This window comes from Schistosoma haematobium, chromosome 3 (assembly GCF_000699445.3).
Source record: "Schistosoma haematobium chromosome 3, whole genome shotgun sequence".
Classification (NCBI taxonomy): domain Eukaryota; kingdom Metazoa; phylum Platyhelminthes; class Trematoda; order Strigeidida; family Schistosomatidae; genus Schistosoma; species Schistosoma haematobium.
The window spans coordinates 7,073,862-7,101,834 of NC_067198.1; the positions used below are offsets into that span (position 1 = coordinate 7,073,862).

Consider the following 27,973-nt stretch of genomic DNA (forward strand, 5'->3'; position numbering starts at 1 on the left):
TAAATATATAAATAACGTAATAATTAAACATAACATGAAAGTCAAATAGGTAAACAGATTTCTGTTATTCATCCCCAACCCCACTAGATCAGAATAAACGATTATAAACAAATGGAATGTTAGACCATACTTTTGAGGTAAGTCAGCTGGCAAATATATATAAATATATATATATATATATATATATATATATATATATATATGGGTTGGGTTATAGTTAGTGCGCGTGAGAGAAAGAGAGGAAAGCTGCAAACTTAAATAAATCACCATTTATCTAGTGCATTTTGTATAAACAGTTAGAAAACAAATGAAAGTATTAGATAGGCAGTTAAGTTAGATTTTATGGAGGAAATAAGTTCATGATCCAGATTAATAGCATAAAGTATAGTTAACGATAATGTAGAGATTATAGGCATCAATGCTTGAGCTCTACTGATGACCGCTTCTAGCTGGAACTCCTAGAATCAACTATCGTAATCAGGCTCGGGATTGTTATTTCCATTGTTTTGTCTGACGGTTGACAAAATAGTGCTTACTGTCGTTTGTTTTATGAATAATGTAATAGAAGGTGCCTTTACCACCTTGGCATTTATAGAAAGACTCCCAGGACAAACTCACTTATGTAAATGTTTTACCGCTGGTATTGTATTATATGGTAACTGAAAATCGAGGTGCGCTGGACACCCGTTCCGTCTTTATATGTGACGTATTAGCAATAAGTGTCCAGAACCTCACCAGCGATCGGACACATAAACTTCAGGTCGGGCAACAAGTGCTTAATATTTAGACAACTGACTTAGGAGCTCTTGGTTCATATATCTGACTCCAGTCAATTCTTGATTATGCGCAACCGTTTTCCAACTCCCTTATTCATAGTTTCTCACAAGCGCTTTCAGAATTACCTTTCGAAATTAATCATTAGAGAACAAATGATAGTGGCCAATAATCTTAACGTAATTTGGAGTTATTTGTTTACTCTTGTACATAATCGCGTTTTTGCTAATTTTAATATTAAGCAAAAAAAATGAAATCAAATAATAATTATTTACAAGATTGCATGTATCATTTGAATGTGCGAGTGTGTGTGTGTCGGCAATCAAACCAAAATGAATAGGAGAGAATAGTTCGTCAATTTTAATTTTCAAGATGAATGATCCATTATCACTTTTTCTGTTATTCTATATTCAAATTCATCTTCAGTGTTAAATGTTTGATCCTAAAAAATATAAAATATAACACAATGGAGGAAAATAAAAACAAATTGAAATCAATATTCTTTGGAGTAATTTTTAAAACGAAAATATGATAAAAGACCATTATCCATTAGTTCGCCCATAGATCTGGATATCGCCGTAGTGCATATGTCCACTTAAAATATTGTCAGTGCTTATCGTGTTCAGAAATACTTTAGATTGACCGAAATTGTCGAACAAATAATTTCAATGATAGGAAACAGAAAGAAAGGTTAAATGGAATTTCGCTGCAATAAACAACAATGAATTAAGATTTTCTGATCGATGGTGAGTGAAATTTGTGTTGTTAAAGTGAATAACAAATCAGATATTGATGAATGAATGAAATGCGATGACACAACATAACCGAGTAATCGCTGCTCATGAGACAGAATTATTGATGTGAACCCTCAAGTGGAAAGGTATCAAAAGACAAAATGACTGTCCAACAAAAAAAATACTTTTTTGTGCCAAGGTAACGTGCTTACAACAAACAATATATTAAACATACTTGTAATTACGACAACTATAGATCATTCATTCTCTAATAAAACTAGTGACTGATTATCAGGCTTAATTGTTTTACTGTCATATCACCTCTTCCTAAGAAACGATGTCAGATATTTCTGTGGCAACATAGGTGAGACGGTGATACTTTCAACTTGATCCACATATCGTTCAGTTTTGTTGGAAATCGTGTTTTTCCCTCATCAACAGGTTGAAAGACAATTCTCCATCATTTACTAATTCACAAGAGATTGCATATTTGTGCCTTCACTTCCATTCATCTCTTCAGGCTGAACAATTTGTCACATGAATTGATTCGTGGCGATATGAACAGACAAGTCTTTTTTGTTCTGTAGATGAGAATGTGCTTAATTCCTATGAGCTTGTCGGAGTAGGACTGATTAACTGAACAAATTGTAAATTCGACTGAATGTTCAGATTCCACAAAAAAACATTTCGGGAGTGAAACTGAGGAATTTTCTTGAAATTCTGACTACAGTGCCCTGGCTAAATTTAAATTAACAATGACTTCAAGGCTCTCCATCGATTTCGTTGTGTAGTTCCTTACAAACGCTGTGTCGTTGCTGAATGAACTAAGATTTTTTAAAATCTGTAACCCATTCTTTCTGAATTGCATTTGATTTTGTAATATTTACTTGTATACAGTGTTCAGATTTCGATTCATTTAGAAATATATTGATTAGTTCTACTCGTAGTTGTATTAATTGAATACATAATGATTTCTACTTATCATATGTAGTCAGAATTCTAAAAATCGACTTTTATCCTCGTTATCACTGTTATAGGGGTCGCTAGTATGACTTACAATGAAAAGACGTTTAGGGGTTGTTAAGTTCTTAAATATTATCCCGTCACGTTAAAGTCAGTGTTTACTAATCAGCTCACTTGTAAGATTAGGTAATCAGTGAATTATTAGCTTATTGATGTCTGCTACAGGATAGATTGGATGTGGCTGGGATCGGAATCTAAGATATACGTTTCTTCTAATTTGAGACTCATCAGAAGGATGTACCTGCATCCAAAAGTTGGTGTTCACTCCGCAACTCGAAACCAGTATCATTCGTTTCAGACACCATTACGTTATTCACTTAGGTACTGAGTTCAAATTGAATGAGATCTCATACCTGTTGCACAAGTGAATGGCTATTAATCCCGAACGTCATCGGGAAGATTCAAACAACCAATACAAAAATGAATTGATCTTTAGACCATTGAGTTGAAATTCGAACAAAAATTCATATTTTCAACTGTAGACATTAATTTTAATGCTGCCAGTCATGACTCTATAAGCAGAACGCTGAAAATCATTTCTAAATTTAGTCACTGATAAATAAATAAATTCGTCAAGTTTATAAATAATGACCATTGTTGCCTGACAATCGAAATCTGAAAGTAAATCATCAGCTACTAGTTTCACATTTACCTTTTTGTACGAGAGTACTGTTACGACCTGTCAAATATCACGTGACAAAAACGTCAATCAGAATATTGATTTATATGATCTCATCCTTTGGTTAACTAATGACACACCAACCAGCACCAGTAGCCCTGAGTCAACTCTAATCTATTATTGGTCCTCGGTATAACATCCTCTAGCCTTGTTCTGCCCATCGAGCCCAGAACACAATATCGTCCCTCTCTATATAAGGAATATATTTCAGACATACGAAGTTTATGTGAAAGCAAATCAGACGGCATCACACCATAAAATGCGAAATAACAGTTGTAAATAAACACAACAGAAGTGGCTGTAAGTAGATAAGACTGAATAATAAACTGGCAATAGACTAAGAACAGTAAATTGCATGGTAGTGTAGTGAACGAGAACACAGGCGAAGGCAACCAAGTGCATTCTAATACAACATTACAGAATATCATGGTAAAATCTGGAAAATATACAGTAATACTTCATTTGAAAAATGTCAGTTAATTGCCTCCGAATTTGTTGTTCCTTCGTTTCCACACCAATCGCTCTCTGTTTTCATTCTCTTTTCTTCAATTTTCTCAACCTTCTGCCTCCAGACACTCCACTTTCGTTTGGTGATACATACTACTGATATCTGCCGACATCAGTATCACACACCACAGTAGTAGTTTATGGGTCAAATGAGAGCTTATGATAAAATGAATGTAAATATAAATAATCTAATTACTTAATAGTCATAAAATAATATAATATATAGCAAGTATGAGATCAAACTTTACAATGTGTTATATTGATTGATCGCTGGGTAGTGACCAATGTAATTTATATCAGATCCTTTTTATTGCATATCTAATTCTATCGATTAAGTTGTAATCTGGTCATTAGTCTAAGCTAGTTGATATAACATGGATTGCGTTGAAATGTAGGGTGGCTGGGGGTAGTCGACAAGAAACCTTAATTGACTCAGTTTTCGTGCTAGTTGGCACTCGTCGGTTACGTGCACCTACAATATTCAAATGATAGATGCTCCCCTTAAGATTCGGAACTGCGTCACTCAGTTTCATAGCCTGGGAGTACTAATGAGCTACCCGGGGTTGATTACCTCCAACAATAGAAAAACAATAAATTATTTGAAAACTTATTCAATTAAGTACAAAATAATAATTGTAGACTTCACAATTTCAATGGCTTTCCACCTCGGAAATTGTATCTTTCAGTTAGACAAATCAGTTTCACTTATAGTAAATTAGATTTAACTGCTCGAGTTCAATCAAGTGTCATGAATGAACATAGTTATTACTAATAACACTGAATGATTGATAATCTCGTAACATAATGGGTTGACTGAAAGCAGTCAGTCACAAGCAGCGTAGAACCCGGCACATATATGCCACACAGTGTCAACACAGAAAAAAATATTATTAAAACAAATCATGGCAGAGTAGTAGAAGTAGTAACATTATCAACAGTTATGGAATAGATTAGACATAATATGCTTGATATTGTTTTATTTGAATCTTCCCATTGATGTTTTTGGACTGAAATTGATCAGTCTCTTATTGGCATATGTGCATACTGTGCGTATGCCTCGATATTGCCTTAATTTACAAGCATTGTAAGCAAAGATGGATAGTGGCTAGCAGTGGAATCCAGGACGCGCGTTTCGTCCTGTTTGGGACTCGTCAGCTGGATGTATCAAGTGAATTAAACTTCAACCCATTGCACAAGCAAGTGGCTATCAGGACTCAGTAGCTAAGTGGATAACGCGATGGCGTTTGAAGCGAACGGTACTGAGTTCGAGTCCCAGAGTGAACACTGACTCTGAGATGCAGGTACATCCAGCTGACGAGTCCCAAACAGGACGAAACGCGCGTCCTGGATTCCACTGCTAGCCACTATCCATCTTAGACATAATATGATTTGAGAAGCGTGAATGAATTCACGGAATAAAAAGTACGAAACGTTTTTGAAATTTGGGATCCAAGGCAAGACATAGGTTCCGCGTTCGAGCCCCGAATGTCGGGTCATGGATGGGCGATTCGGAGGAGTCCCGTATTAGGAAGAAACGGCCGTTCAGTGCTTGTAGGTTTTCAATAGTGGTCTAACTTAGATCAATTCGTGATTTCAATGAAATTAAAAAATCTCTACAACCCAATAGAATGTATGTACAAACTAGTAGTCAACAGGGCTCAGCCCGTCAATCAATGCCGTCATGACCTGAATTCTATGACGCGGAGCACTGAATGCTCATTTTTAATGTGTATACCTGAAGATTTGAATGATCAAGGGATAGATTTGCATTATCTGGCAAGGTGAGTGTTATTTAATAACTGCTGACAAGTTATATTTGTTCAGCATTCACGATATTTTCTAACACTGTTCATGTATTATTATTATTATTATTAACGGCTTTATTCAATATTATATTTTGGTACAATATAGAATTCTCAGAACAAGTTATTTCAACAAGTTACTTACGCAACAACAACAAAAAACAGTAACAAATACAAAAAAAATGAAAACGGTTTTTAAAAAAAACAAACCGAAAAACTGTACAACTTTTAAAATTAAGGACATGTTAAGAATGCAAGTTATTGACTAGGTTAACTCTAACAACCTGTTCGTCACAGAGTATATTTACTAGGTAAGGTATTATATAACTTTGATACTTTTGCTTGCGTGCATGAATTTTGATGTAATTACGTCTCGTTCTACCAGAAGATATACAAGGAGAAAGATAAGAGTGAAGGGGATGGCTAGTATCTGATAAAATAACACCTGTCAGGAGTTTGCATGATTTTAGATGTCTATCCACAATCATATTAATTATGACCTCGAAAGATTCACCACACATCTTGCTAACTGCCTTCAGCACTCTCCACAATACAGCAAAGTCTTTTCTCAAAAGCCCGGGAAAGAATAATGGAGAACGGTAAAGAATAATGGGTAATATGGAAGAATTGACAAATTGCAATGGTAAATGACGAGTAATCCTAAGAGCATGCAATCTCTTTATGTAGTAAGTCAAGCGGAAAACCTTCTTTGACAACAATAAAACGTGGGAAGACCAAAACAGATCAGAGGAAAAGGTAACACCAAGATAATTGGCCTTCGACACTGTGTTTATCAAAGAGTCTCCAATAGCACAAGCATTATGGGATCTCGAAATGGTGTTTAGATTCCGTTCATGTCTCATGCTAAAGTTAACAGCTTGACATTTAGACGGATTAAGTATAAGACCATTACCAACAGACCAACAATCAATACGAGACAAAAACTCATTCATTTCTATGGGATGTAAAGAGGAAGAGATAGGCATACATACAGTGAGATCATTCGCATATTTCAAAAAAGTGTTTTCTGTGGAAGATGGCAGATCATGCAGAAAAAAAGAGTAAAGAAGAGGTGAAAAAACAGCTCCTTGTGGTACACCTTCATGAGATAGTAGAGACTCTGAACACTTTCTTCCAAACACAGTGTACTGTTCCCTTCCAGAGAGGTAGGAACATAGCCAGTTGGTTATCCAGCTGTCAGTGCTGATGCTGATTAACTTGTTAATTAAACGTTGTCTTGGTATAGAATGAAAAGCTGAAGTATATTCCAGAAAAGCACATCGAGCATACTTCTTACCCTTTTCTAAGTTGAACACTATGTTGTGATGCAGAACAGCAACAGCATCTAAAGTGCTTCTTTTGCGTCTGTAAGCAGACTGATATGGATCAATATGCTCTTTTATCGCAGGCTGAAGTGGAAGTATTAATAATTTTTCCATTGTTTTGAGGAAGGGTGAAGTTATTGCAATAGGTCTAAATTTTACATTCTTATCACCAGATGCTTTCTTGGGTACAGGGATTATCTTCATCTTTCTCCACATTTTCGGTATGAGATTAGATAAGAAAGATCTGTTAAAGATAGTCGTGAATGGATAACATAGGACGTCAGCACATTAAAAAAAAGAGGTTTGGGATACCATCAGGTCCCAAACATCGAGATGAATTAAGCGTCTGGAGACATCTTCGTACATCAGTTTCAGTGGAAGTAGGAACACAGCTATTATTTAAACCCGTGGATAGAGGGAGCATCACATCAGATGACTGACGTACAAAAGACTTATTTAAGTCACAAACATTCAGCTGGTTATCGTTTCTAAACTGTCTGTCACCTGTAAGTTCTTTAAAGAGTTTCCACATACTTGGAGAGTTTTTGCAAGACAAGAGTTTTTGAGTAAACATACAGTTGAGACGTCTAATCTCTAGGTTTATCAGACCATTTAGCTTACGAACTTCATTAGAGTTCTTCTCCTTGTACATTCTTTCTTTCATCCTCCGTAGTCGTTTTAGTTGTGTAGATGTCAGTCGATCAAAACTTACAAAAATGGTTTCAGTGGGACAACAAATATGAGAACAGAATTTAAGGTAACAAGTGATAACATCAGTAGTGTTTTCCAGTGAGTCATCTGTAAATAATTCCCAGTTTGTCGTATGAAACATGTTTTTCAGATTTCGGATATTTTCTTCTGAGTAATTCCTATATTTGACTTTCTTGGTCTGATGTAAGAGTGTACTCTTTCCATGCTTTCCATATACTTTAGGTAGAACACGAATTACACAGTGATCCGAACTAGACAATGGGGCACGTTTACGAGTCGCATATATATCCACATCGTTAATGAAAACGAAGTCTAAATGAGCATCCAAACGAGTAGGAAAATCTACTACGTTTTGGTGACCTAGTGACGTAAGGAAGCTACAGTCACATGAATTGAAATCACCACATACAACTGAAAGTGAAACACTGAAGTCAGTAACAGCGAACTCAGTGAATTCATCAGCGAAAACAGATAGTGCAGATGATGTGCAATCTGGAGTCACATAGATATTGGTAACATAAACATATTTGTATTTATTCAGATTTTTTGGACGACATCTTAGAGTTAGACAGTCGATAAAGTCATTTGAAAACTTAAAACACATAAACGAAGATCGACACCAGTTTACGTTTACAAACGTAGCTACACCGCCACCACACCTCTTTTTATTGTTTAATCGATCCGGACGATAAATTTTGAAGTCACGTAGTGATACTAGGCAGTCATCCTGTAAATCATTTAACCAAGATTCTTGAATTGTGATGACACCACAATTACGATACATATTTTGACTTAGTAGGAATTGCAGATAGTCCATTTTGTTGATTAGTGATCGGCAGTTAGAATTTAGCAGCTCGGGAATGGACATACGATTAATATTAATTCTCCTTAACGTATATTGCCAACCACCACGATGTCTTTTATAGTACTTTTTTGTAACCTGTGCAGCGAAAGGTCGTAGGCTTTTCATAAAAGTGCCTGAATAGGTTATGCGATTAATGAACATAATGATAAGTTAAAACAAACGAAAAAATAGATAACTTGTTGAAATAATCAGATGGCAGAAACAGGTAGCCCAGATATTCAAGCAGACTGTCATTTATTATCAGTCTATGATGTGTGACATTTCTTTGAGCAACAACAATAGTAGTATCGTTAAATACCTAAATAAATTTATTGTCAAAATTTCCCTGATTAACAGATTATAACCATACAGTGTTTATAGTAACTTTAATAGATAAATCAATATATATTCAGTAAAATTCAAGCGATGGAAACGAGTATGTATGCAAGAGAAAAGTCGGTGTTTATAGTTTACTTAGAACAGTTAATTTTATTGTCCATTTAAAAGGATAAATCAATAAATAGAATTATTTTGTATTAATTTCATGTTTTAAAGATACAAATATGTTTTTCGGTTAGATGAAAAATTTGTAGAAAAAAAAGAGAGGGAATACGAATCAGAAATATTTTTAATTGAAAAGAAGTAAATTACAGTTTAATAAATAGAAACAAAAAGAAGTTTGTTCTCATTCATCAATTGAATAGATTATGATAATTAAAAAAAAGGTGAATAAATTTAAACAAAGTTATAATCAAACGACTTATTTTTATGTTAATTGATCACCTGAGGTTATCCTTAATGTTTCTAGTGTTTCCTGAGTATTTTCAATCATTTCCTCATTTATTCAGTAAATGACTGATAGATATTAGACGATAATTTTCATCAAAGATTTCATTTCAAGCAAGTTGAGTTATCTGAAACTGTCTGGCATGAACATGTCGTCTAATGTAGAACTGACCAGTATATCGGATGAAATCTTTAATGAAAATTACACTCTATTATTTAGTAATCACTTATTAAGGTAACGGAAAATAATAGATTTTGCTGTTGAACACAATACACTAGTTGAACGTTGGAAACATTCTGGATAAACTCAGTCTAATTGATCGTATAGGATTTATTATAAAATCAAATTTTAGTGTTAGAGTTAACGTTTAAGAAAGGTCATTCACACTGAAATTAAAAAGTATTCGATGGATTTTCAACAAGAACTGACATTATCTAGAGATTCATTAAAAGATAGCAACTATTAAACAGTTATACAGTCAAATATTTTGTCTGTATCACATAAACTTTGTTATTCACGATATGAAGATGAATTTGAGGCTCATAAGATAAATAAATTGGTTGACTCTTTCACAAGCTCTTCTTTCTATTGTAAAATCATGCATCAATAAACGACAGTGTTGGAATAATAGTTTGGATTTATGGGGAAGAATTATATAAAAATTATGACTGAAGTAACTTTATTTTATTATTGTACATACTTAACGGGACCATCTTATTTGAGCACCACATATTGACTAAATGTTCACATCGGTAAGAAATTTAGTATTCTATTTAAACGTCTATATTTAGCTTTAATATCAAGCCACTTCGTCTTTTATTTCAGAGTTATATTGAAAATATAATCATGAATGTGCTTTTAAAAAGTTGGATAATCTACTCAAGAAAATGCACATTAAAGAATCAGGGCCTTTCTCTGCATTTTGGATGCATTTGTTTAATATTCTCGGTATAATATTATAATATAATCTTACCTCTTTTCTTCTAGTAACCACATATTGGTGTTCATCGATATTATCATCAGGTATTTCATAAATAAAAACATGAGCATGAAGAAAAGTGAATAATGTGACAGAGAGGAGACAAAGACCAGAGCTTAAACATCCAACCCCGATCGATAATATATCTCTATAGTGAATACAAAAAATGTTGAATAAAAATCATAACATTACATTTGGTTAGTTAATGAAGGTTTTGCACAATACATTATTACAATTAAATAATCTAAAACTTTATTCTCTTTACAATGTGTTCTAAATATTATCACCTGTCACTGAAGGGTTCCAAACAAAGGAGATAGCTATATGAGTGATGGTAACTGTTGTGTTCCTTGACCGCTCACTACACTTTTACCTAACATACTATGTGAGAGAATACTGAGAAATAAACAGGAGTTTGTAACTGGCAAACCGGATAATGTATAGGAATCATAGGTATAAGTGCATCTATCCTTCGGATCTAAAAAAGAATATGCAGGCTTTATGGAATAGCGTGGGTTGTTTATCATCTTACTTACCGTTTGGATTTCAAATGGCATATAGACACAGTCTCATGAAATGTCTGGACACATTCGGTCAATCAGCAATGAGTTCAATCACTGAATCAGGTAGGTTATGCTCAATTATGATGATTATGATTAACGGGGAAAGTCCAGCTCATAACGGAATCTTACCAGCTATCAAAAAAATATATGTATTTAAAACTCTACTTTCGCTTATCAAATAAATTGTAGTGTATTTAAAAAAGCATGTTCGATTGGAGTACTATTCGGTAAACATTTTACTATCATCTCACAGTAATACTCAGATATACAATGATAATATCTCTCATAGTTATATTCGATGTCAGCAAACATATGGTCATGATATTATTGAGACAATTTAACCAGGAATTTTAACATTAATTTTCATTTACTAGAATTTAAAAAATGTCTGCTGTTAAATTACGATCTACAGTAAAGACATGCATTACTAATGAAATAGTGAGATTATATTCAGTAGCTAATGAGCCTTTGTGGCAGATAGCCTGCATCTTATTAAAAGTGAGGTAAAACTTACTAATACTGAACTGTTAACACATTTAGGGTTGATAATAGATGAGAAGAATAAGGAATACTGACCATAATTTGGGAATTTTTAGATATAACTCAAAGGCCCTTACTAACAATCTAAATATTTCAAAAATGTGTATCTATAACAACAATGTCAAAGTGTTCATTCAATAAGTGCATACCTCAAAGGAGACTGACCAAATGCAATCGATTATATTAACGGCAGGGAATTACAATTCTTTTTTAATATATGAGATCATGAGTCAATTGAAGTTAGACCACTATGGAAAACCTGGAAGCACTGAACGGCCTTTTTGTCCTATTGCGGGACTCCTCAGCAGTGCTCATCCACGATCCCGCCTTGCGAGATTCGAACCCAGGACCTATCAGCCTCGCGCGTGAGTGCTTAACCTCTAGACCACTGAGCCAGAATCCAACGGTGTTAATGTCTAATTTCAACTAATTCCATGATGGTCTAGCTCCAATTGACTTATGATCTCAAATATTAAAATTACTATAATATCCACAAAACCCCTTCTGATGCAATTCTTTTTGCTAAGATATATTCCCAGTAAAGGTGAATTGGAATCATCAACGAAATAGAAACCAATCGTCATCTACACATAACCTAGCTAAATGGCTAATAAAATTGCTTGATCCTATCTGAAGACGTTCATGTATTCTCAAGTTCAATTATTCTCTGAAGGATTCTTTTGAACTAGTCGATCATTTAGGTGATATTGATATCAAGAGAAATACAATATGTTCAATTGACGTGAACTCCTTGTTCACAAATGTACTTTAGAAAAAGACTATTGATATACTATGTAACTACATGTCTTTGGACAACCTTAAATTACCAGTTCCTTTAAAAATTCTTAAAGATTTACTACTTTTATGTACTAACAAAGTCCAGTTCACATTTGAAGGTGAGTACTTTTGTCAGACAGATGGGGTTACTATGGGTAGTCCATTAGGATCATTATTAGCAGATGTTTTCATGACACATGTTGCAAATCTAGCTGAAGACCTCACCGAAAACATGTCTCTTTATATGAGATATGTGAATGATATCTTAGTTATCTATGAAAGATAGGAAGATATGAATTGTTTATTGAATAAACTTAACACTTCAGGACCACACCAGAGGAGAAGAACGACTAACTTCCTTTCTTATATGTACTTCTAAGTAGACGAGAAGACAATTCAGTCAAATGATCCATTTTTAGAAAACCAACTTGGACAGGCCAATACCTTAGTTACTATAGTTACTGCCCAGTGCAGTACATACGGGGTTTGTTAAGGTGTCTATTTAGCAGACTTGATCGTATTTGTAAAAATGACGCCATTGATGATGATGTTAGGTTGCCAAGTCAAGCATTAATAGAAAATGGGTATGCTCTTAAATGCATAAATAGATGGAAAGCCCATAGTACAGTGAGACCTACTATAGCCTTGGCACAAAAATCTTGTCTACATCACCTCACCGTTTAGAGGTGATTAAAATGTATTTTATTGAAACAAAGGCTTAAATCTAAATAAGAACTTTCGTCTAAATTTGAACGAATAGTTTCACAATATGATGTTAATGTGAGTCATTAAAGAGGAATAATATATATTTGTAAAATCTCAGCGAAAGAATTTGAAGTAATTCCAACATTTCGCCTGGCAATCTGGTCCAAGCTTTTTCAAGGAAAATATAATCAAACAAAAAATTATATTTTCTTTGAAAAAGCTTGGACCAGATTGCCAGGCGAAATGTTGGAATTACTTCAAATTCTTTTCGCTGAGATTTTACAAATATATATTATTCCTCTTTATAGGCTTAAATCATATTATCATTATTATTATTATTATTATTATTATTATTATTATTATTATTATTATTATTATTAGCTTTATTCAATATTATATTTTTGGTACAATATAGAATTCTCAGCGTAAAGTATTTCAACAAGTTTCCGTTTCTTTCTTCTTGGTCGGTCCTGGCGATAAATATTGAGTGATCACCAGTTAGATGTTGGCAGTTCAGTAAATGAACGTCTGAATAATGTGCATTCTTTTCGCTGTATATTGCCAGCAACCACATTGTCTCTTATTGAGTTTTTTGTAACTCTGACAACGAAAGGTTGTACACTTTTCAGAAACGCAGCAGAATAGGTTATGCGATTAATAAACATAATGATATATTAAAACAAACAAAAATAGATAACTTGTTGAAATATCTGGATGGCAGGAACAGGTAGCCCAGATGCTCAAGCAGGCCGCCCTTGTTGTGCTATGCAGCAAAGGTCATTTAGAAAGTAAAAACAAGCCCTGCTTCACCAAAAACCTAAAAGATATGAAGACGATTACGTCACACCTCACTGTGTTTATCAATTCATATGTGTATGTGTGTGGTCACACATACAAAGAGAAGAGTAACCACGATCTCCATATTAGGATATCTGAACAAATAAAATCAAATGACCCGATAGGAATAGAAGATCATAAACATTCATCATCCTCTGTTGCCAAACCCAGTTGAAACAGATCATATGACTGATCTTAACACGGCTTTTGTGGCGTTGTACAAAAGTGTACAAGGGCACATACTAAGATTTATTGAAACCTTAGCTATAAGAAAATTCAAACTTCCTTCATATATTCAAAAACAGTTTGTTCTCACCTTCAACCTACCCTGGTAATATTGGCTTATTATCCAGAGTGATGAGGTTTCAAGTTGTTTTTCATACTGTTTTCTTTTTTATCTTTGTTTCCTCTTACCCTCTATTTCTAGTCTAGTTGACAAATGTTCTTAACAAGTATATTGTGTGTGATCAGATTGTTCGAAATGTATTGGGCTAATATATCATCACATAGTTCTGATATTCTTCGTCTTCTTATTATTACGCTATCGAAATTTATCAAACGGATTAATTGTTTCAAACTACATTTTGTGTAAAAAAATTTGTTCAACCTACTGATCTTTTACTTTATTCTAAAATCTCATTAACACGTCTCAGTTTCGTGTTTAATTATCATGGAAGTACATTAAAATTCACGTCATCAATTAAACACTGGCAGTCGATTGCAATTTTAAATTCTGTATATTATTTGCCTTAAAAAAATTAAATTTGGATAATTATTTGCCATTTCCTATTCACATTAACTGTACATATTTTCCCTTGTGTTTTCCTGGTAAAAAGCTTCTTGACTTTATCCAAACTTAGCTGTTGTTACAGATGAATATGTGTGTGTCTTTGATCACTGGGAAATCGTTCATTACACATCGACAAAAGATTGAACAACTTATTTAAATTAGTTCCATGTTCATAACAAATGTAAATTTGTATTATTTCTTGTATATATTGCATTTTCTGTATTACTTTTGTATCGACTTGCCTCATAAAGCATGTAACTGGGTTTTATTACCATCATTGTTATTTAAAACTGGCGGTAAAAACTGAAATGAAGTAAAGAAATTAGCGAATACCTCATATTTAAAAATTGGTTGGTATTGGGATACAATATAGTACACATTACAATGTGTAGTAGCATGACAGGGAGAGAGGTTTGGAAGATAGTATGAGTATGTATATATGTATAAGACCATGTATGTATGTGAGAGGGAGTATAAAAGAGGTAAATTCAGAGAAACATGTAAGATTTATTCATTTTTTAACGAATATATAGAATCATCGGCATTTCTAGCTTAGTTTGAACTACTTATGTGTTTATACAACGGATCCCATAATTTTTTGTTTAGTCACAGACACAAATTATTTTTCCCATTGGAGATGTATATGTAAAGAAATGACAAAAATAGCCAAAAAAGTAACTGAATACCACGGAAGAATTTTAAAATTTATGACCATTTGTTTTTTTAAGGTCTAGGTTTAGTTAATGGTAAGAGAGAGGATAGATAGGAAATTACTATATTCCTAGACGATTCAATGGCGAGAGTAAAATACTAGGTTTACTAATAATCCATATACGCAATGTCTTGGAAATGGTATGCACACAGAAACTCACATGGAATCAAACTCGGGAGATTTCTCAGGAACGCAGAAAGAGAGCACAGTACTTTTAGATTATTGAGTTAAAATCTAATAGGTTCTATGATAGCTTTGGTTAGTTTCTGATAGAAACTTATTGATTTTTATCTCTGATTTACTGTTTCATTTTCGACTTGTTTGAAGATTTTGATAATATTACATATTGATTGAATTGAAAAAAATGAGAACGTTGAATTCTGGTTCAATTGTTTGAAGGTATGAGACCCTATATATATTGACTTTTAGTCCATTGTTGGATCGTTACTTTATGTTAGCTGTGAACTGGTCCCAAACTTGAATGAAACAACTATCCATTGTTTATTGGTTTTCAATAATGTTAATTTCTAATGAAAAACGTTATTAAACTATTCAGGAATCCTCACAAAATCACTTCATTTAAACGATAATTATCAGTATCGAGTTGTAGAGGTTGCTGAGTTTCATTGATGTCAAGAACAGATTTAAGTGGGACAACTACTGAAAACATGAAAGCACTAAATAGCTGTTTCGTCCTATTATCGAACTCCTTATTAGTCGATCACCATGACCCCACGTGCCAGCAACAGTAGTTAGTACTTTATTCTGTAAACTATGATTAATATGCAAATTTCTTTCTTCCTACAAGCTCTCTTTTTATTGTAACTAAGATAGCATGAGCTGTAAATCATTACATTATAAATGGTTAAATATACATGTTTAGTCAATGCTTCACAGTCTCAAACATACATTTGTAGCACTCAGTTGAAAAACGACATCGTTTTTTGTCAAAACTTATACTTTTTCATTATTTCACTTATCTATGGACTTATTTTAATCAGTAAATAACCATTGATCACACTCTATATGTATCATGTAGCTAATTCCAAGCCTAAATATAAATTGTATTCATCTTTAAGAAAAAAGAAAATCATAAATGTAGATCAATGCTATAGTCTTTATGAATGATTCAGATATATAGGTATTTGTATATATTGCGTGAGTATAAGATTATATCGAATAATTCGTAAGGAGTAAGGAATTGATTACATTCAGACAAGTTTATTAAAAAATTAGATCATCCTTTTTTCTCCACTCCATATTCATCAAAAAAGTAGAATCCTTTATTTCAACCATTTAAGTAATTAAAAATCTCCTTTGGTTACACTCGTGGTAAATTTCTTAAATTTCTAATTAATGGTCGTAAGGAGTAAATTAAACCAAGTCGGTATTAATATAATGATTAAGTCGCTGCCTCAAAACCTCAATAGTAACACAGACTATGATAATGGATGCCATGGGTTCCAATCCCACAGGGAAGATTAGTTCCCTCATTATTTCAGGTACCGTTTTATTCACGAGTCCTTACTAGGGGTATACCAATATCAATACAGAGTCTCCTGATGACCGTCTCAGAACTATCTAACATGAGTGAATAACACTAATCATGGATCATCGGAATAAATAAGCAGTTTATTCGTGAAATCAACTAGTTTTTTATTCATGATGTTTCTAAAAGCAATCCCAAATCGTTTACTTTAATAGACAGATTGATAAATCTCTTTGTAAAGTAATAATAATGTTTTATTGTTATTACGAACCAATCTAGGTCACACAGCCATTGAAAGGATGCAAGCACTTGACAACCGGTTTGTTCTAGTATGGGACTCCCCATCAGTGCGTATCCACGACCTAGAAACCAAGACTCGAACCTAGGACCTTTTGGCCCTGTGCGGCGTCTGAACCGGTATCCCGTGCTGTGCATGTACAACTCCAATCAACCCACTATATCTCCGGAGTTCCAACCAGAAGCTGTGACCAGTAGAGTTCAACTGTGTCGGGTATGAGGAAGTTACCCACCGAAGATAGTGAAACATGATCGTAGAATGTCGTGGACTGATTGGAGTTAAAATTATACAATGATGGATTCCGCCTCGGTGGTCTAGAGGTCAAGAGTCCACGCGCGAGAACGATGGTCGTAGGTTTGATTTCGGCACGTGTGGTCATGGTGATCGACTAATAAGGAGTTCGATAATCAGATGAAACAGCTATTTAGCACTTTCATGTTTTCAGTAGTTGTCGCACTTAAATTTGTTCTTGACATCAATAAAATTCAGCGACCTCCACAACTCGATACTGTTAATTATAATTATAATTACAAAATCTCTTTGTATTCAAGATCTTACTAACATAAGTCAATTTGAGTCGCTCACATCACTCATAACAGTTAGCCTCTTATTATTTCGTTTTGCCTCTAAATCGTAAAGAAGTCATTTGGAGAATAAAGATTATGGGATGAAGAGAAAATTGGAGAACCACGATAAGAGGAACGGAAATGCGATAAGTATAATACAAATATAAGTAGAGTACTTTGAAAAGGGGTAAAATCAATGGATACCAAATTTCGTAAAATGTAGTTTATATAAACTTAGATTGGTTATTTATTAGAAAAAATAAAAATATTGTCAGTTTAGGGATTGTGGAGATTGTCAAGTTTTTGATTGAGATCATGAACCGTTTGATGTTAGACCACCATTGAAAACCTGGAAGCACTGGACGGCCGTTTTGTCCTGTTGTGGGACTCCTCAGCAGTGCAAACTCACGATTCCGCTCTCAGGATTCGAAGCCAGGGCTTTCAGTCTCTCGCGCTAACGTTTAACCTACTGGACCACTGAGCCGGCACCCAACGATGTTAATGTTTAACTTCAACCAATCTACGAAGTTGCGCGACCATCTTCGATTGTACTGAGGTAGACACCTGTTTCTCCCCGACACGGATTAGCTCCACCGGTCACGGCTTCTCACCATGTGCTCACTAGTGACTAGCTCCGCGAGGGAATTCTCGGAGTTCTGGTGAGAAGCCGTGACCGGTGGAGCTAATCCGTGTCGGGGAGAAACAGGTGTCTACCTCAGTACAATCGAAGATGGTCGCGCAACTTCGTAGATTGGTTGAAGTTAAACATTAACATCGTTGGGTGCCGGCTCAGTGGTCCAGTAGGTTAAACGTTAGCGCGAGAGACTGAAAGCCCTGGCTTCGAATCCTGAGGGCGGAATCGTGAGTTTGCACTGCTGAGGAGTCCCACAACAGGACAAAACGGCCGTCCAGTGCTTCCAGGTTTTCAATGGTGGTCTAACATCAAACGGTTCATGATCTCAATCAATAAGAATATTAGTTACATTTAACTTCAGTTTTGAAAAGTAGCTATCCCAACTACTTACATTGATTGAACACTGAGTAATGAACAATATCATGTTTGTCCTTAGTGCTGATTGAATTATATCGATCAAGTTTCAATATGGCCGCTTGTTTGTGTGACTCGATATCATGTGCACTATATTTTGATGTTGTGCGGTTTTAAGTAACTGGGAGGAGACCCTACTTGACTTTAGTTTCGGGCTAGTTGGCTGATGCCTGATTAATACAAATGGAGTATTACTGGGGACTAGAATAACATGACTTTCTTTACTACTCAGTTATTAGTCTATGTAAATATTCCAGTCCCACAGGAGGCCAATCGGGACCCAAATACCTCAGTAGTAACTCCTTAGACTGTGAAATTAGTTCATGAGGTTTCAAATCTCAAAGAGAATACCAGTTCCCTCAAGATTGCTGATATGTATTCCTGATCAATGGCAACTAGCAAAAAGCCTAGGTTCAGGATATCTTGCTGACTACATTCAACTACCTGACGTACTGATTACCAAAGATTATGAACAACAACAGAACATCACTTGTAACGTTACAAAAGTGGCTTACAGACTTCGGGCTAGTTCGCAAAAAGCCTTTTATTTCTCATACATACATATATCTTTTATTTACATCGGTTGTGTATACAGTGTTACTTACACATATACATAAGCAAAAATGAATTAATTATATATATTTACCGTTCATTGCATGATTGATCAGTTTTAGGATGTGTATAAACCCAACCTAGTTACACTCACTTATACATTACTACTTGTTTCTACCTGCTATCTATACATTGTTTGTATTTGTTTAACTAACACAAGCAAAAAAAACTTGAAATGGAATCCTATAATGTACCGACAAATTATTGTGCATTATTCATCCCGTGTAGACCACCAAAAAGGGGAAATACATGAAAGAATGTGGTAAACAAAGAGAAAAAGTCAAATCAATATAATGAAAGCAACATTTTCATAGATTTTAGTGATGGATTGGTTCAGCCATTTTATTGAGGTAAATGCATTTTCAAGATTTGGTTATTGTTCGAAAAAATGTTTAATATTATACTATATGTTCTTTGGGTTTAAAATCACCTGCAGCCTTTCGATGGTTACTATCGGTCCCAAGCCCGGATAGAGGAGGAGGGTTAGGGATAGGGTCGGTAACCCCATTCCGTAAATAAACCTTGCTAAAAAACGCTCACTTGGAAACATCATTTAAACCACTTAAACTTCTCTCCAGTAGTTGGAAGGTCTTCATAAAAAAGATTTCGAGAGCTGAGAGGGACGATCTTAAAACAGCCGCGATGATTTCGTTTGGAATTGTTGTTTGAATCTTTTCACTGATGTTTAGGACTTCAATTTATCAGTGTCTTTTGTGATATTTGTCGAGTCCCTAAGCGAAAATCGACTATGGGGTGCAGGTACTTCCAGATGGTGAATCCCGAACAGGACGAAAATCGTGTTGTGGATTCCACTACTACTCACCAACTATCTTTGCTTAAACAGTGATGCAATGAGTTTCCAGCTAATTCTTAACCAATCAAGGAACAGCTTGTTAATCAACAGTTTACAGAATAGAGAACAGTTGTATAAATAAGTGTACATAAATTTTATATAATTAATGAGTCTGGTAAATCTTTTTACAGATTATACTGCCTGTCAACTGGAAAAAACAATGGCGTATAAAGTCGTCCTTATGGATGTACCTCATCTGCCTCCTCGAACTCTTAAAATGATATAAATAGATTCATAAGAGTCTGTACATTGTTGATGGTTAACATTAGGGGTTTACGGTTAGGATTTTCATTACGAAGTCACATAAGCTATAATGTATGAATGAGTAAATAAATTTCTTGCAAAAATATAAGAGAAGTTACCTGATTAGTTAGTTCATAAAATAGTGTTAGCCCTGTCAAAGTTTGTTTGATATTATACATTTTCATGTTATGTACAACCCAGTGAGAAAGAGTAGAGTATTTAATACGTTTAATACTATCATGTTTACTCTACGGTAGCCAAAAACGTTTTTTTTGCTTTAATGGTAAACTTCATGAGTAATATGCAAAATTAATTTAGTTGCTCGCTGTAAATTTTGAGCAAGAGCATAAATGTTCCATTATCAATCCTAATTGACTCATTCTTATATTATACTTTTACGACAACTACTTTCAAATTAGTTACATTTCTGTGAATCATTTTATCGAATGATAAACAACTGCTGGCTGATATCAAAATGAGAAACCACAACATATTGAGTCAGCCAATCGAAAAGGGGGAGGATATGTGCCCCTGAATTTGTAGAACATCTGTCCCTCGATGTTCAGTATATGTTCAACATCTAGCATTTTTCCATTTATTTAATGAGTGGATGTTACATACAGATACATAATTTTCCCTAGCGACTTCATTTCGTGTTCTAACTCTCATTTTTTTTGCTTTTCATCCGGCTAGTAGGAATGCGCTACGGTGACTTGTGCACAGAAAACATATATAGACAGCGTTAGATGATTAAAATGAAGTCATCAGTGGAAACTACACTCTTATATACAGGATTGACACATTAACTAAACAGGAAAATACTAGATATCACACTTTTATTGAGCCTCAAAAAAGAGTGGTTATCCTTACCTTCCAAAAGAGACAAAATATGTGCAAACAGTAACAATAACTAACACTGGAAGTTTGTCATGAAACGGTATTAATTGAAATCCTTAAAAATAAGCTATGAAATTCATGCACATTTGATGCACAAGAAGAAGAAGAAGAAGAAGAAGAAGAAGAAGAAGAATGTATTTTTACTTCCAACAAAAAAGTTTTTTCTAAGAAACTGAAATCTAGTGTTTTGTCTTCTGTAAAACAATCATAATTTTAGATATTTAACTGTAGAGTATGATGGGAACGTTATCGAAAACAGTTGTTCTCTCTCTGATATTCTTTGTTCTTGAAAGAACTGAGCACTGAAGTAACTATCAATATAGATAATAGCTCAATCTATCCTAAACCATCAAATTCTTGATCGATATTTTATCAAATAAAGAAGATCAAAATACCGAAATCAGTAAGACGAATCTATTGGAACAGTGAATGTCTAAAAAACTCGGAATATAAAACAAAGTAGAATTAATAACTCGAAATCAAAACAACTTATCATATAGTGATCTTAATATTTTGATGTGGCCGGGTGTTTTCAAACATGTCGAGAGTGAGACAGTCGTTATTAGTGTGATATTGGATAATAGGCTGGAGTAAAACTCATGTACCATTGATTATGAATCAAGTGTAGTAATCGTTAAGGACAATTCCAGTAGGCTTTGAATTCGATACTTCGTGGGTTCGTACATGCACAATACTGAGGAGCTTCATAACAGGGTAAACAGCTAGCTTTCTACATTTCAGTTTTAATCCTTCTCTAGTGTATTTCATGCTATATCTTGTCTGTTCAATGAAACAATTTAACTATTAACGAGAAAGGAATGAGTTCACATGTGACACACCATTTAACATTTATATTAAAATAAATTTGATCATTTCTTTTGATTTTTGTCATTTAATATTGATAAGTAGATGAGTAGGTAAATAAGATCGCGTTATATATTTGTAAACAAAGTAAAGTCTAACGACTTTATATGTCATAACAGCTGATGATAATTAGAATTTTATTCATTATTATTATTATTATTATTATTACTGTTATTATTATTATTATTATTACTGTTATTATTATTATTATTATTCGTACTTCATTTTACATTCATTTTATAAATAAGTCCAGATAAGAAATTATCCAAACGTGTACAATAATCATTGAAGCTGTAAAGGTTTGTAATTTTCTGTTGTTGATATTCAGGACTGTAAACGATTAACTAATGTTGCTGCATATGTACAATGAAGTGATTGCTTTGATAAAACCTGCAGTTACAATGGAATTCAAGAAGCGCATCTCATTTCGTCTTAAAACTTCGTTAGCCGAATGTACATGCGTTGCAGTGTTGATGTTCACACTTAAGACCCGAACCCGGTACATTTTTCTTCAAACGCCGTTTTATCCACCAAGCTACCAAGTCCGAATACTAAATAACAACAGAAACTGATCAATTGCAGTCCTAAATATCGACAACAGGAAATTACAAACCAATACTAATCGATGAGGGTAGTTTCTACATTGCAAATCAGTTGCTAATTGACTCAAAGTTTAATGTGTTACTAAAAGGCTGGATGTTCAAACCATATCATTCTGCCTTCTAATTTGGATAGCGCACAAACTGACAGTATAAGTGTATAAATTGAGACTGAGTACATAATCCTATACTTGGATAAATGATTTCTACATTGGATTAAACTAAAAATCAGTTAAGGGATAACATGTTAAAAGTAACCTATAGTAAAGACCTATGTATGACAGCGACTAGATTTCTCGTAATATAATGCTGGTGATTTTTTAATCCAGCCATATTTAAATAAACAGTTGTATGATCTAGTCCAAGTGTCGGTTATTTCGCCTAGATTACTTACATAGGTACAATGACACATCGATGGTGAAACAACAGCCGAGAGTAACACTTAACAGCCATTGATTCATAATGCAGTTTTCACGTGTTCGCTCACTCGGTAAGCAGTCTAGAACAATAACAGATAGTCGAACAATGAAGCGCGTATTTGAAAAAAGGGAGTGAAGAAAAATAAAAGAACAAGGAGCAAGTAGAATAATAATGGATAAAATCGTGTATTAATGTTAATTCGGCCAGGGAAGAGACAAGAATGTTACGAATTTCTTATAAACACAAAGACTTGGATTGTTAGCTCAAATCCCTATAGCTTCTGCTATGTGTAAGAGAGGAAATCAAACCCCATAAAATCAGCTAGTATGTATACGATAAATTGCTATTTATAAACTATTTCTATGACCGCTATTGATCAAGTGTGATAAAACAGCTGTTTGTTGTTTTTATTATACCCTTTCCTAACTGCGAAGGGATCTTGTCGTATTATTAAATAAGAGAGTAAAGCCTGATGATGATCTAATTGAAAACAATATTGGCCGCCTATACATGATATTTTAATCCGCTACATGGGAATTTTTAATATCTTAAAGTCACATGAAGATTGTAAGCTAGGCAAGCAGACTATAACGAGTAGTTGAATTTTCCACCTACTCATGATCACCGTCTATTTATCTTTGTCTGAATCAATCCAGTTACATAATTATTGCAGATTATAATTCAGCCTTTTGTATTAAAACTTCCTAAGGAGCCTTCTGAAGGGACTATAATCTATGGATGAACCAATGAGATTTAAGATAGCAGGTCTTGAATTTCATAGCTAAATTCTTTCATCCATAAGACTACTTAGCATTTCAACTTTATGGCTGATGTCATTTCGTGATGACAACCCTAATTCTAAATCCTAACCCTAACTCAAAACCTTAATCCTGATTCCTTAGACTCACTTCTAAGTCTCTTATGACCCAAGTAGGTAGGTAAATATTCTTATGATCAATTTAGCATCGCTCGACGGTTGTCCAAAAATTATACTCTCACCGAATTATATATTCGGATTTGAACTATATTTTTGCATGTGTGAGCTAATGAGAGTAGTCAACTGTTTAAGAGTGACTATAAAACAAAACGATGATTGAGGCTTGTCGTTAGTACTCGCCAATGATTCCACATAACATCGAACTCATTACCTATGAATCTTAAGATTAATCACTGAATTAAAATTTAATAAACCACATTGTCAATCTCATTCATTTCTCTAATTCTGTAAATTCATTCAATTTATCATTCCCATAAGCTACAATCTATTCAACTAAATCAATGTTTCTGAAAAAGTACATTCATTACATCCGAAAACGAATACTTTCTTACTGTAGAATATTTTTGTAATAAACTGAACAGGTTGAAAAGCTAACATCGAATTCTATCCATAGAATCATTTCAGGGCTATATATAATCGTTTGTTTATTACACATAAAAATTAACCAGTGTAGTATGTAATTTAACAAGTACGTAATGTTACTATTTATTACTACATTTTGTTTGTGACCTTGTATATCAATTTGTTTATATGTAGGATACCTTTTTCGGTGTGTCGTTGTGATTACTGTTGAAATCTACACAAGTAACAACACAGTTTTTTTAAACGGGAGATGTACATTATAATAAGCAAATGATTTACATATATAGATGTGCATTGATAATATTCGAGTGAATTAGTGTATTAAACAGATTTCTACAGATACAACACAAATCACTAATTAATACGATTATTTATTTCTCATCTGTACGTTGTCTTGCTGAGTGACAAGTGTATCTGATGAAAACAGTTAGCTTGACAATAGAAAAAATTAATAGACAGTAGGAATAGAATCTTTACATCTGTTCATGAGATTTACACACAGGAAAATATTAATGATTATCCCAAGATTTCATATTTGGTGCTAGATCTGAAAGTCTTAGATGTTAAATGTACTTGTACTCATGCGTTTAGTTTCTTGTTGCTAAATGTCAGTTCCTTTCTACAAAAGATAACATGGATAACATTTTTCTAACTCATATTACCTCAATGACCATTCGATTATCTGATTGGCTGTTGTAATTTTTAGTTTGCTTATTTTATGGATGTTAATTATATGAACAGAGTTGCTCCATTTCAGTTCTTATGTTCATAATATAAGGCTATTCTGAAAGTCTCGTATTCTCTTTCTGTTCAAGGTTTAAAAGAGGAAGGTTTCTATGGGCTAGAATGTAGGAATCTATGTTTAAGTTCAGAAATGATCAATATTCTGTCTGTTTCCCCCTACGCATGATAGTTGTTGACTAATCATCAAATGTGAATAAAATCAATATATAAATGAGTATGTTCCCGATCATTTTGATTTATCTGGGAGTTAAATAAAAGTGCAACACCAGTCTTTGTTTGGTTTTTATTACGCAACGTTTGATTCGAAGTCTCACTCTCAAAAACAAGCCAGTTAAAATAACTGCGGAGAAAACAAAAGAAATTCAATGACACTAACTCTAAATCCTTAATCCTAATTACAAACGCTCTATAGCCGAATAGATGAAAATTTATGTCACTTTCTTTTCGAATACCAAGCAAAATAACTGGCAGAATACGTCAAAAGTTTGAATAATCATGCAAAATTTGTTGATGTTTCGTGATAATACTATTGTTATTTCCACCAACAATTTATTTAACAGGACTGTTTTCTAAATCGCTAATAACCTGCTTAAACCAACCGACGTTATTTAAAGAATCATTGTTGTATCGCATTTGAAATCTTACACTATCAACTTCTAGTTTCGATTAACAGATTGTCCGAATCTCACGCTTATGTTATATCTGATTATTGTCGGTTGCTTTTTTCTTCAATTTAAGTACATACTACACGTTCATCTAGTCGTCGGCTCACCTTTTTTCTAACACTCTCCTAGCACATAAAGTATTTTTTGGGCTAAACTAAAACCTTACAAAGGCTGAGCGTTACACTGTAGCTCGCTACTAAACTACTACTACTAAGAATGAAAAAAATGTTTCCTGTTCTCTGTATAGTGATCATACATTTTGAGAATGTAGATAAATATCATATGGTTATAATAAGAGTTAACAACATGGAAAACTTACTGTCGTTTATGTAAGAAAAAACTAGCAATCTGTAATGCGATTACTCCAACAATTAAAATGATTACACCAAGCCATAATAAAACACATGTTAACTTTTTATTCATTAACCACTGAAAATCTTGTAATTTCATCTCATCTGAATGTGTGCCAATCGATTCTCTTGGTACATTTGACAGTCTATAAGTATTATTAGACGATGGTAATATATCATCATTGAACTTTTCAACTAAGTCCTTTGTGCCAAGATGAAATTTATAAAAATATGGACAATTTCCGTAATTTTTAATTGTATGTGGTGGTTGTAATTGAATTTCTGGAATATATTTTGCTAACTGTGAGCAAAATGTACGTAAACGTTCATAAGGTGTTCTTATGGACATGATTATTTCGTTTGTATGCTAAGTAGGGAACTGATAACACAAAAGATAATTTGAATTGGCTTGTTTAAATATTGTGAATTTCACCGGAAAAATTTCTACAATTGATTGATCCACTATTTAAGCTTGTTTTATTATTCAAGCTACCATAGGTAGAAATGACAAAGAAGAAATACATCAGATACTTAATGTATAAATGTTTAAGTGAATGAATAAATAATCTTTAAAATGAACAAAAAGGAAACATGTAAATTTAGGTTTCTATCCAAAACTCTTTTTCTTAATTCCTTAATTTAGCACACAATATATGTGCAGATTTGCAAATTAATAATGTGATTGATTAACCGTTAGTTGATTCGAAATTATTTAGCAACCAATCAAATCTATTCTTCACAGTTTGAACAAGGATTATTTTTTAGAGAAAACGAACAAATCATGTTAGTAGTATATGTGTTTAAAATGTTGGAAGATCGAGCTGTAGTGAAACTATCTGATATTGTTAAGCCGACCACAATCACACTCATGAGTTTTAAATTTTAATGTGAAATGAGGAATGTCACTTCAGTCTGTATTCACCCTATAACTATCTTGGTAGAAGATATCTTCATTTAGAGACCCATTCCTTTAAACCAGTAAGAAAACGTCTGTTGCTTCAGCATACAGTGAATGTGAGATTGTGTAAAAGCAGATTCACGCAATATGCTTACTCCTTCTGATATATGGGACGAGCCAATAAGCATGGAGAAAAATACTTTCGAATTCATTTTGCAAGACCAAAGAATGAATGACTATCATGGGTTTCATGTAAAATGACTCAGTAGATAACGAGTTGGGTGTTTAAAGCGAAAGATACCAGTTTTGAACTTCAGTGAAAATATCAGGACTTGGATAAAGTCACATCCAACTGACGAGTCGTGTTCAGAACGAAACGCGTATCTTGGATTCCACTGAAGGCCACTATTCATTATTACTGAAAACTTATTACTAATTGGCAACATTGAGACGGTTCACTTAGTACATATGACAGCTCATATTGATCAAATTCAGTCCTTAATATCACCAACAATAAAATACCAACAGTTATAACCATCCTTATACCTCTAACAGCACTCAAGATCACTAAATTCATGATCAATCTCCTTCTTCAATACCTGTTATTTATCCTACGTTGACTTTCAACTCTAGAATTCCTCTTTTGACTTCTTCAAATATCACCATGGCCAACGATTCCAGTGCGCGAAATATTGTCCCAAGTTTACTGAAACCTCTCTCCAGACTACACGTTGGTGCCTTCAACGTACGTACCCTATGTCAAATCGGTCAGCGATTCTCCTTGGCTAAGACCCTACAATTTCATACCATTGATGTATGCTGTGTCTCCGAAACAGGCATACAGGATCCTAGTGTGGTCTTTCACTTAACCTCATCTCGCCAAAATGGGGAGCCGACGAGATACACCCTTCGTTCATCTGGCGATCAGATGGCTAGTTCGAATGAACTGACGGGTGTAGGCATAGCATTAAATACGAG

General features: G+C 33.9%; 1 protein-coding gene across 2 annotated transcripts; it reads right to left on the bottom strand.

The window, feature by feature from the left end:
- Positions 1-260: 260 nt before the first annotated feature.
- MS3_00004908 (uncharacterized protein) lies at positions 261-26,755 on the bottom strand (the record flags this gene model as incomplete). Of its 2 annotated transcripts, none has more annotated exons than XM_051212884.1 (3): positions 26,067-26,755; positions 10,160-10,313; positions 261-3,873 (listed from the first exon to the last, which is right to left on the bottom strand). In XM_051212884.1, the coding sequence occupies exons 1-3, from the start codon at positions 26,444-26,446 to the stop codon at positions 3,856-3,858; spliced, it is 552 nt and encodes a 183-aa protein (XP_051068809.1). In that variant the 5' UTR covers positions 26,447-26,755. The 2 variants fall into 2 exon arrangements, with proteins under 2 accessions (XP_051068809.1, XP_012799631.1); XM_012944177.2 differs by having other exon boundaries at positions 1,142-1,216.
- Between the last annotated feature and the right edge of the window lie 1,218 nt (positions 26,756-27,973).